Source organism: Gracilinanus agilis, chromosome 6 (genome assembly GCF_016433145.1).
Source record: "Gracilinanus agilis isolate LMUSP501 chromosome 6, AgileGrace, whole genome shotgun sequence".
Taxonomy (NCBI): Eukaryota; Metazoa; Chordata; class Mammalia; order Didelphimorphia; family Didelphidae; genus Gracilinanus; species Gracilinanus agilis.
This window is the reverse complement of record NC_058135.1, coordinates 277,024,628-277,036,132: the sequence shown is the minus strand read 5'-3', so window position 1 is coordinate 277,036,132 and position 11,505 is coordinate 277,024,628. Positions and strand designations below refer to the sequence as shown.

General features: G+C 32.1%; 2 protein-coding genes across 2 annotated transcripts; both read right to left on the bottom strand.

Annotated features, from left to right (window-relative positions):
* Positions 1-2,666: 2,666 nt before the first annotated feature.
* Positions 2,667-3,605, bottom strand: LOC123251768 (olfactory receptor 5M9-like). Its single transcript, XM_044681055.1, has one exon. The coding sequence runs from the start codon at positions 3,603-3,605 to the stop codon at positions 2,667-2,669; it is 939 nt and encodes a 312-aa protein (XP_044536990.1).
* A 3,959-nt stretch (positions 3,606-7,564) lies between these two features.
* On the bottom strand, positions 7,565-11,238 carry LOC123252662 (olfactory receptor 5M3-like). Its single transcript, XM_044681927.1, has 2 exons — positions 10,341-11,238; positions 7,565-7,641 (listed from the first exon to the last, which is right to left on the bottom strand). Exons 1-2 carry the CDS (start codon positions 11,236-11,238, stop codon positions 7,565-7,567), a joined length of 975 nt encoding a protein of 324 aa, XP_044537862.1.
* Positions 11,239-11,505: the final 267 nt, after the last annotated feature.

The window sequence follows — 11,505 nt, the reverse complement described above, 5'->3', positions numbered from 1 at the left end:
TAGGAAAATGTGAAGATGGATCAGTTTCCAATTTTGATGCACATGTTCAAGACAGCAAGTAGGCAAGTATAGGTGGTTCACAGAGAGTTCTTGGAGAGAAGTAAAATATAACAAGTCTGGAAAGATAGAATAGGGTCAAATTGTGAAGATTCTGAAAATAAAGAAGTTTGTTTTTAGGGGAAGAGGTTGTAGAGATTAAAATTAATATACAATATCTCCAAAGTATTATATTTATAAAGTTTATTAATAATTACTTGAAGCAAAGGAAGATAAAATCTAGAAAAAGTTCACCTAGCCCCCAGGAGTGAAAAAAAAGGAAGAAGAAATGCTTACAACAAAATATTCAAAATGTGACCACACAATGTAGTGGAGAGATCAAAAAGAATTCTGGGAGATGGAGTCCAAAGTTTCAAGAATTTCTAACTATACAAAGTAGGGTTTATTGATTGGAGGATGACATAGGCAGAACTACTCTTTAGGAAAATCATTTCAGCAGCTAATGGGAGGATAAATCAGATGGGAGGTAAAACTTAAAGTAAGGAGAATAAATTAATAGTTAATGTTATACTGGAGGTGAAAGCGAAGAGATTAAATGAGAGTGGTGATTCTTTTAAGTGGAGAAAAGAGAATATGGATGAAATATAAAAATAGTAATGACAAAATTTTACAATTTCACATATACTTTTATTTTTTTGCTTTTGAAAACAGAGATATTATGACTTTTCCCCCTTTTGGTGATATTTCAAAGATAAAATTGTTTTAGTAATGTAAACTCTAAATTGACCTATTACTTCTGTTTCAGAAATTTTTTGCACCATTTAATGTTCTTCTGGAACATTCTATTTCCTCACATTTTTTACCATCATTACTTTTGTCCATTAAAATGATTTTATATATTTTTGTGTTTTAAAGATGGTATCTCAAAGTTGTTTTATTTTTATTTCTCTTGATGTGACTATTTCACAGTTATTTAATTTAGTATCTCATCCTTTGGAAACCATCTAGTGATATCTTTTGACTATTTATTGGGCAACATGGTTTTTATGCTTTAAAAAGTATTCATGATAATCAACTGAGTACTAGGTTCCACATTCAATAAAATTCTATTGATATGAAATGTCTTAGTGTTATCTCCACTCAATTAAGAAACTGGAGAAATTCGTACATATAATTTATTTGGCAAGTGTGGCTTGACTATACGAACTTGGAAAAAATTATATAGAGTTCATTTGTCATACCTTACAAGGATTTCTCTCTAAATTCTCATAAAGAAAAAGGTCCTATTTAAATGGAATAAAGTTAATTTTATAATAAATTTTATAATATGTAGTCAGCAATCAAATTTCCAGAAAATAGAAAAACCACAGTCATTTAGTTAATTTGATTGTATTCAACATATAATAAGTAGTTACTATGTATAATGCACTGTCCAATTTTTACTAAAGAAGGAAAGCCATCTTCCTCATATAATATCAAAACTCTCATTTGAATAAATATAAGTACATCCTGTATTCTAAAGAACTTAAAAAGAACCATCTATATCTTTCCTTTCATATAACCCATACTTCTAATTCATATATTAATCAATTTCTGGAATCTTTTCTTCCATAGAAAGTAATATTCCTTTTTCCTCCAAACAAAACCAAAAATTAGTTAAGTTTTATTTAGGAAGAGATATTAACCAAGTTTCTACAATTTGGGGCTATTATGGGATACAGGTTGCCTTATTGGATTTGATGTCGAGAATATTTAAGTCTTATGTTGCTTCTAGAATTACTAGTCAACTTAACTTGTTCTAATATTGATATGATTCAAATATTTCCACACCAGAGGATAACTAACACTTACAAATTCATTCAAGTAACTTATATACAATTATCTATTAAATTTTTCTCATATTCCCACTCCTGTGAGTGAGGAGTAAACATTTACTGACTATTTGACGAGTCAAGAAATCATTTTAATTCAATTTCCTTGTATAAAACACATTAGAGGGACAGTAAGGAATCCAGTTAGATTATTCTACTTTAGTGGAGTTTATACTGTGTGTAATATTCTATATTAAAAATTAACTTAGAAATCTTTGAATTTGAGTATCTATTAGATGATAAATCAATTTCTATAAATATAGATATATTTTGTGTTCTCATTTACCTAAGAAGATAAATGAAGAATATGTTAGTACTTTTAGGTAAATTTCAATATAAGAAAAAAGATTTCTTCAACTGTGAAGGATGAAAATTCGAATGGGAAATTACAAGAGGTAGTGAGTTTCTTCTTATTTGGACCTTATTTGAGATGGAATAAGTAAAAGTCCTATTCTGAGAGTTTTATAAGTATTTCCTTAGATCCCAAAAACAAACATGTGAGATAGATGATATTATTATCTTTCTTTTATACTTGTGGTACCTGAGGCAGAGATTGAATTACTGCCATCAGTCACAAAGCTTCTAAGTTCTGAGGTGGGATTTGAACTCAAGTCTTCTTGACTCTAGCTACTTTTTGACCCATATGTCTCTAAATATATGATTTTTTTTCAGGAATATTGTAGCAGTGATTCTTATTCAAGTGGAAGTTGGACATGATTTACTATGGCATCCTTTAAGATTCTATTGTTCTATGATAGATTACTGATGTTTTCATGTTTGAAGATATTGGAGTCTGAATTATTTTGTGAAAAAAGCTCTATGAATAGCTTTATTCATTGCCTCTTTTACATCCTTGTTCCTTAGGCTATAGATCATAGGATTCAACATAGGGATAATTGTTGTATAAAATACAGCCACCATTTTGCTCTGCTCTACAGATTCCTTTGTGGGATGCCTGAGATACATGAAAATGAGAGTCCCATAAAAGATTGTGACAGCTGTGAGGTGAGAGCTACAGGTGGAAAATGCTTTCCTTCTCCCCTCTGCAGAGCGTATTCTGAGGATGGCCACTACAATGCATGTGTAAGAGATCAGTACCACAGTCAGAGAGCATGTGATATTAATTCCTGCATGAACAAGCATGCTATATTCCTTGATATGAATACCACCACAGGCTATCTTGATGAGTGGTGGATCTGCACAATAGAAGTGGTTGATTTCAAAGTTTCCACAGAAATACAATCCATGGGTCCACCAGGTACAAATTATGCTAATAGAGAACCCATAAACATAAGGGACTGTGATTAGCCAAATGCAAACTATCCTTGACATTTTGCTCCCATAAAGGAGAGGGTTCCAGATTGCCATAAATCGATCAAAGGCCATCACTGCTAAGATATTAACTTCCATAAGTACAAGAGCAATAAAAAAATAACATTGTATTAAACACCCAACATAAGAAATTGTTTTTGTCTTGGATAATAAGTTTTCCAGCATCTTAGGGGTAACATTGGAGGAGAACCAGGCATCCACAAAGGACAAATGGCTGAGAAAGAAGTACATAGGGCTCTGAAGCTTGGGACTGACCTTGATTAGGATGATCATGCCAAGATTCCCCACCAGAGTGATAATATATACAAATAAGAATATCACAAAAAAGAGGACCTGGAGTTCTTGTTGACTAGTTAGACCCAAAAGAATAAATTCAGTCACATCTGTATAATTTGGAGTTGGCATTGCTTTACTTCTGCTTCACACTTAAAGTCATTGGTTGTGTTTTTTTCTGTAGAGAGAAAGATAAATTGTGAGTGTCCTTAGCAATGTCAACACTACCATTTATTGTTATTTTTTAAAATACTTAGCCCTTACATCTTCTCTTAATTTTTGCCTACTTCCTCTTTCCCAAGTCCCAACAGCATTGTAGTTTCCAAAGAGTATCCAAGAAGAAAAGAGGACTGAGATTCTAGGTATGAAATAAAATATAAGTACTTGAATTACTTAATTCAGTATGTCTTATACCATGGAAAGGAAGATAATTTAATATATAGCCTTCTTGTGGTGGTTGTCTCATTTTTCAGTTGTATCCAACTCTTTATAACCACATTTGGGGTTTTCTTCTGACACTTATTAGTTTCATTTTGAGTGTATAGTTATTTAATCTCTGTGACTCAATCAACTCCATTACACTTTAACTTTTAAATTTCTTTGATTTGACTTTGGTGAGAAGAAATTCAAAGTGGATGAAATCACAGTTCTTTCATACCTTTCTTGAACTAAGTCAGTCATTGCTATATATTTTCAACTCCTTAGATAATTAGATATAGAACACAGGCCTTCAGAATTAAAATGGCTAAAGTTCATCTACCCTATGTATATAAAATCTTCCATGGGCTGTATTTGCTCAAGTAATTTACCTGAAATTGCACATGTTATGGAGACAAAATTTGACCACAGGACTTCTATTGCAAAGGCTGATTCTCTTACTTGGCCATACGTTATTTGAACTATAAAATTGTCAAATCAAAAATCAGAAATTTATAAATTTGGAAGTGACAGATGTATGAAATCTTTTTCACAATTTGATGTTGCAGATACACCCATGTGCATGCACATATATACATATGTATCTCTCTGTGGTGTTCTTTTTATAAGTAACAGCTCTGTGTCCATGGCTGGGGTAGGCAGAGAGATATGTGCATAAATACAGATACTATTAAAAGAAGATATAATAATAAAATTGATTTTTTTAAAGAAAGGAATTAGAAGGACCATTTGATTCCATCTATGAAACATTTTAAATGAAGACTTTAGAGAAGAGGGAAGCAACTCTAGCTATTCTGTGGTCTTCTCTAAGAATTTTACTTCAATCATTTTTTAATCTAGTAAATATAGTGAAAATTTCTTGGGACATCAATGCTAGGTTGCCTTTTATTAGAATTTCATAGTTTAATTTATAATTTAATTTTAAAACAATAGCAATATTCCTATTGAATTTTATTAATTTTGAAAGTAATTTTCTAAATGATAATTTCAGGTACACTTACATATCATGGTTTAATATATCTGTTTATATTTAACTGTATAAAAGAATCAACTACAGCCATTAAAAAACTAACAAAAGCAAACACAAGGATCTAGCAAGAAGCTGAGGAATAAGAACCTTATGAAACTCCTTAAAAGATGCCTAATTGCAAAGAGTTCATGCATAAATACAATAATTTAATCTACAAAACATTCCTTTATCTCAAACACCTGGTCAGCATCACTAATGATAGTAATAGACTTTTTACTTCATTGGCGTTGTAGATCCTTTATAAATGTAAGTCAGCTTCTTCTCTTTCTCCTCCATAATATGTAGCCATAGAAAATTGCCTACATCAGAAAAGAACACAACTCTACCAAAATTATAGGACCACTCTCTGCTAATTTTGAGACTTGAACATGAATCTTCCATGATAACTAACAGATATGAACTAATGTAACTCTGGTTTAGAACCTATAGATAGACATGAATACCACAAGCATTTTTGAAATGTCTTTGAAGCTGTTTTAAAAAATAATCATTAATCACTTCCATGGTCATATTTCGAAGACCTGTTAAACTTACCTTTGTAAACGTGTTCTTCGTTTACCACAAAGTGAGAAGGGCTGACAGATCAAGCAAGATTTATGGCAGTTTTCTCCCTAGGGACTAGTGATGTCTCAGAAGTATTACAGTCTTATCTAGGAATAAATTCAAAACTATTTCTCAAAATCTTACTGGCAGTAAGGGAAGGGAAGATACTAATAAATCAAATCATTTATCTTAATATCATTCTAAACAATCAACTGGAACCCTTCAACATTATTTTATGTTTCCCAGATTTTGATTGGTCTCATGGGAATGCCATGCCTTAAGGAATAGACTTGCATTTGCTACCTGCAGTGACATATTATGTAATATTATGTAACCTCACTTACAGCAATCAGATGCAGTCTCATAATATCCAATGAAACAATTATTTTTTGACTATTTTTTATTTTTTTAATTTTTTCTTAATTTTTTTAGAAAAATTTTCCATGGTTACATGATTGATGTTTTTACTTTCCCCTTCACCCCCCTTCACTCCCCCAAAGCTGACGCGCATATGAAAGTTAATTATTTTAAAATCTGTTATATAATTTTGTGAAGTACAAATTTAACGATCTTGAATTGTTCAGTTCAGTGTGTTTGATGAAGTGGAGGATCATAGCAGATGGAGCACTAGATTCAAAATCATGAAGACCTTATTACAAGTCCTGCCTTTGACACTAATTAGTGTTATTATCAATGAATAGTTACTTTCTCTCTATGCTTTACTCAGTTTTATAACACACTAACTTATAAATGACTATGGTTCAATGGTGAGTAAAGTTTACATGTGCATGGAATAACAGGTCCCTTATAACATTCTTGTACCATGTAAACCATTGTCTACATACTTTCATTTCATTAGTTCATTGGACATAGAACACAAGACATCAGAATTAGAATGGCTGTAGTTCACATATCCAAAATGTGTAATTGTTTGGAAGAGTTTTCATGAACAACTTCTTGAACACACGGGCTGATGGGAATATTATTGGGGATGCAGACACTAAACAATAACTGTAGTCCAACTATCAATAATATGGAATTAGATTTTGATCAATGATATGTGGAAAACCCAGTGGAATTGTGCATCAGCTAAGGGGGGTTAGGGGGGGTTGGGGGAGAGGGAAAGAACATGAATACTCAAAATAAAAATGAAATAAAATAAAAATAAAAATAAAATAGAAGAGTTTTCATGGTTTTGTTTGCTTAAGTGACTTGCCTCATGTTAAATAACTAATAAGGGGCAGAAACTGAAGTTTATCCTAGATCTTCTATTCTATAACCTAATTTTATTTCTTGAGTATATGCTGTTTGAATATCTATAAAATTCTAGATCATAGGATTATATCTTTTGAGTTGGCAGGTACATTAGAGGTCATATAATCACATTTCATTCTTTTTTTTTTTTTGATCAGGAAACTAAGGTCCATAAGAGTTGATGGACTTGACAAATGTCACAAGGGTAATAAATAGCAGAGTTGAAATTTCAGCTCGGATCTTCAGATTTCAAATGCAACATGCATTCCTGTACACTATATTGCCTCCTTTATTTGTCTTTTTCACTCTATTAATAGAACATAGAATTTATAGTTGGAACTGATTATATAGTGATCATATAGTCTTGGAATTAATTAACTTAATTCTTAATTCTTAACATCTGCCCCTTATTTTTCAAAGACAGTTTCAACTTCTTGAAATTATATTTCAGTGCTATAAGAGTGTTTGTTTTAAAAGAGGATGTTGTGGGATGGAAACAGGAATAGCCTGTTTCCATATATACCAAATATACCAAAGTCCAAAAATTAGTTCCCTATTTCTGATCCCTTTTGGAGTCCAGCTCATTACTCACATTCAACACCGATGCCAAACAAACAAATAAACAAACAAACAAACAAATAAATAAACCTTAATTAAGAAATCAATCTTCTATCTGCATGGGAAATTTTGCAAATTTGTCATCTTTATCCCAGCTTTTTTCTTGACTTCCAATAGATTTCAGCATGATGCTTCCTCTATTACTAGCTCCACCTGGAACTTTCCTAAGCCCCTGGAGGCTCCTTGCACTGCAACAGCTTACTGTCCTTCATAATAATCCTAGGACTCTTAATATTCTGATGAAATATTTTTCCACTACAAAGATATAACCTCTGAAAAGTTGTTAGACCTAGATTTTCAAAAGTTTCATATTAATCCACCCTGTCATTCCATTTGGCCTATTTGTTTTACATTTTGACTCCTAATACCTTGAGATTTGGTTTGCACCAAAGAAAGCAGATATTGTTTGATCATCAAGGGAAATAGTATATAACTCAGTCAGCTTTTCACCCAACATTGGAATAAAATGTGTTATACATTGTAAATTCTACTTTAATGTGTATACATTTCCCAGCTAAATGTAAAGTTTATGAAGTTAAAAATGTTTTAATTCTCATTTTGGTAAATTCAGTGGTTACACATAGCCTGAGTATAATCAGTGTTGATTCATTTATCGTTTAACCTATTGAGACAATTAATGAATTAGTCAAAGGCTACTCTAGTTTTCTAGGCTGAAAAAAAAAAAGGAAACATGAAGAATAATTGAAGCATATAATTTAAGAGCTAGAAGAGACCATTGTCTACTGCAATTTTCTTTTATTACAAAGAGGAAAAGAAAATCCAGAGACATAGAATGACAAACATATATAGCAACAACATCAGACCTAGCAGGAAAATTATCAATGATTTGTGAAGAAGAGCTTCTTATATTTTAAGTAAAAAAGCCAGAACCTAGACCAGGGAATAATTCCAAAAAGCTGGGGGATGGATAATCCATGAAACATTATATCCATTTTAAAGACAAAGAAACTGAAAGGTCAAAAATTATGGATTACAGATCATATGCCATAGAATTATATCCGAGGTCATCTAGTCTCATCTTTTCATTTTGTAAATTAGGAAACTGAGGTTTAAAGAAATTCTATAATTTGACCAAGGTCATAGCAAGCAAATGTCACCTTGTATTTGTTTGCTATAAAACAGTTATATTCATTAATTCTCATTCTATTTGTCAACTAATTCTATGAAGGAGTTAGGGTGGGTATTGCCAAACTTTCCTTAGATCTAGTAGCATAAAATCAGGAAAATTAAATTCTTTTGTCCAAGACCCCAGTCTGAAAGTAGTCTAGTGCCCTTTAAAAGCATTTGCATTTTAAAGAGAACAAGAGGGAGAAGAGAGTGTTTAACATAAAGAATGAATGAATAATTAAAGGAAGTAAGGTCCCTCCCATGGAACATGAATAACATCATTTGGATAAATGGCATTTCACCAAGACTCTAGAAGGAAAAAAAAACAAAAGGGAAAAAAAAAACAGTCATTCACTTTTTTGTGAGCAAAGAATTGAAAAGAAATAAGGCGTCCAATAGGTGGAGGTTGGCTAATCAAATCACTATTACATGAAATATTACTATACCATAATGAATGATGAATTTAATGAATACAAGAAAATATGAAAAGACTTATATAAAAGGATGTTTAGTGAATTAAGAACCGGAAAGAAAATATATCTCAATGATGTCACACTGAAAAAGAAACATATTTATATATTCCTGTAGGATGCATATTGACTGAGAAAATCACATGTTAACATTAACTACCTTCTGTTCTATTTTTATTTATTTTGTGAAATATTTCTTAATTGAGATGCACATTTGAGATTTGATTTGTACAATGATTATAACAATTAAAAAGGTGACAGCAACAAAATAAACGTATGTATTCTATAATTATAATGATTTTTAGCTTAGATATGGAGAAGAGTTGAATAAAGAACACTTTCCCATCTTAATTACAAAGGAAGTGAGCAAAGGGCATGAAAAGGTATATATGCTTCCAGATGTAGTAGATGTATTGACTAGTAATACTGACCTTTCTTAAGTTTCCTTTTAAAACTTTGTTAAAAGGGAATTTCTTAAAGAGATGGAGGTTGAACATTCCTAAAAATTAATATGATATAATATAATGATCTTTTTTAAAGAAAAGAAAAACACATTTTTGAACTTCCATAGCTTCCTATTACCCTCCAAATGAAATTTAAAATCATTTATTTTGCTCTTCTTGTTCTACTCTTCTAGTCTTCCCAAACCATTTCCCCCTCCACATATATACAATAACACTTGTGTCTTTTCTATTCATTACACAAGAAATTCCATCTCTTGATTTGAGAGATTATCATTGATCATTCCCCATGTTTGAAACGCTTCCCCTCTCCTCATCTCCAATTCCTGATTTCTTTCAGATGCCAGTTAAAACCCCACATTGTACAAAATGTCTTTCTGATCTCCTTTAATACTAATCAAGTCCCTCTGTGATTATGAACAATTTGTCATACACATATACCCATAAAGAATTTGTAAAAAAGTTCTTTAGATGTTATCTTTCCATTAGACTTCTGGCTCCTTAAGAATGGGGAATTCCTGTGGTACTTTTTGCCTTTTAGGTGTACTTTTATTGTTGAATGTAATGCCTGGCACAGTGTTGGTACTTAATAAATGTTTTTTGACTAGACTTGAAGAGGTTAGTAACTTCACAACAGATATGTCTGTGTAGTACTTTTTCATTACAGTATTAATGTGCTTCAATAGTTCCATTCATGGAGATAATTGATAGTTATTATAGATGTCTTCTCTGGAGCTTAAGAGGATGAATGTCTCATTGTTTCTTCTCTTACCCCATCAAAATGATGGAACAAAAAATCTAGTGAATCATGGTGATTCATTGCCACATATAAACACAATCCCCACAGAAGCTCAAATATTCACAGGACTTAGAAGGATAGAGAATTTGTTTTATTTGACTGAACATATTTTGTTTATCAATCTTATCATGGCTTCTTTCACATCTTTGTTTCTCAGGCTATAGATCATGGGATTCAGCATGGGAATTACTGTGGTATAAAACACAGCCCCAATTTTCCCCTGCTCCACTGACTCCTCAGTGGGACGCCTGAGATACATGAAGATGAGTGTCCCATAAAATATAACTACTGCTGTCAGATGGGATCCACAAGTAGAGAATGCTTTCTTCCTTCCTTCTGAAGAATGCATTCTGAGGATAGCAATGAGAATAAACAGATAAGAAATAATTACAACAGATAAAGAATATGTGAAATTTATACCAGCAAGAAAGAGCATTGTATATTCCTTTGCATATGTTCCAGCACAAGCCATTTTGATAAGTGGAGGGTCAGCACAGTAGAAATGGTTGATTTTAATATTGCCACAGAAATACAACCCATAAGTCCACAGTGTTGCTGCCAAACTAGTGAGGAAACCATATATATATGGGAAAGCGATCAATCGAATGCAGACAGTTCTTGACATCTTACTGCCATAAAGCAAAGGGTTACCAATTGCCATGTAGCGATCAAAGGCCATTGCAGCCAAAATAAATATTTCTACATGGACAAGGGCAATGAAGAAAAAGCACTGAACTAAACAATTGGCATAGGAAATAGTTTTAGTTTCTGATATCAAATTTTCTAGCATTTTGGGGGTAACATTGGTGGAGAACAATACATCCACAAAAGAGAGGTGACTGAGGAAAAAGTACATGGGACTGCTGAGCTGGGGACTGATTTTGATTAGTATAATCATGCCAATATTTCCAACAATGGTGATTATATAAACCATTAGAAAGATGACAAAGAAGATAACTTGTAATTCCCTGCGACTTGTTAGTCCAAGAAGAATAAATTCTGTCACATCAGTGAAATTGAGCATTTTCTCAAATCTGGCCTTGATACAGATATGCTTCTTTCTGTTGCCTAATGAGAAAAAGACAGTTGATAAATATATGCATCATTATTTCAATTTTCATTTATATTTTCCTAAATATTGCTTCATCTGGGCCTGGTGTCAGGAAGACTTAGTTTTTTGAGTGCACATTAAACTTCACACACCTACTAGCTTAATCCAACCTCACATAGGTACTAGCTTTTTAACCATGGGTAATGTCCTTTGAGGACAGAATAGAGGAATAAGGAAGAT

Excerpts from the sequence above, each read along its gene's own strand:
- LOC123251768 (XM_044681055.1), bottom strand. The coding sequence starts at position 3,605 with ATGCCAACTCCAAATTATACAGATGTGACTGAATTTATTCTTTTGGGT.
- LOC123252662 (XM_044681927.1), bottom strand. The coding sequence starts at position 11,238 with ATGCTCAATTTCACTGATGTGACAGAATTTATTCTTCTTGGACTAACA. Across the intron at positions 7,642-10,340 it reads AGATGTGAAAGAAGCCATGA|AACAACTTTTCAGAGGTTAT; the intron begins TAAGATTGATAA and ends AAATCTAGGTCT.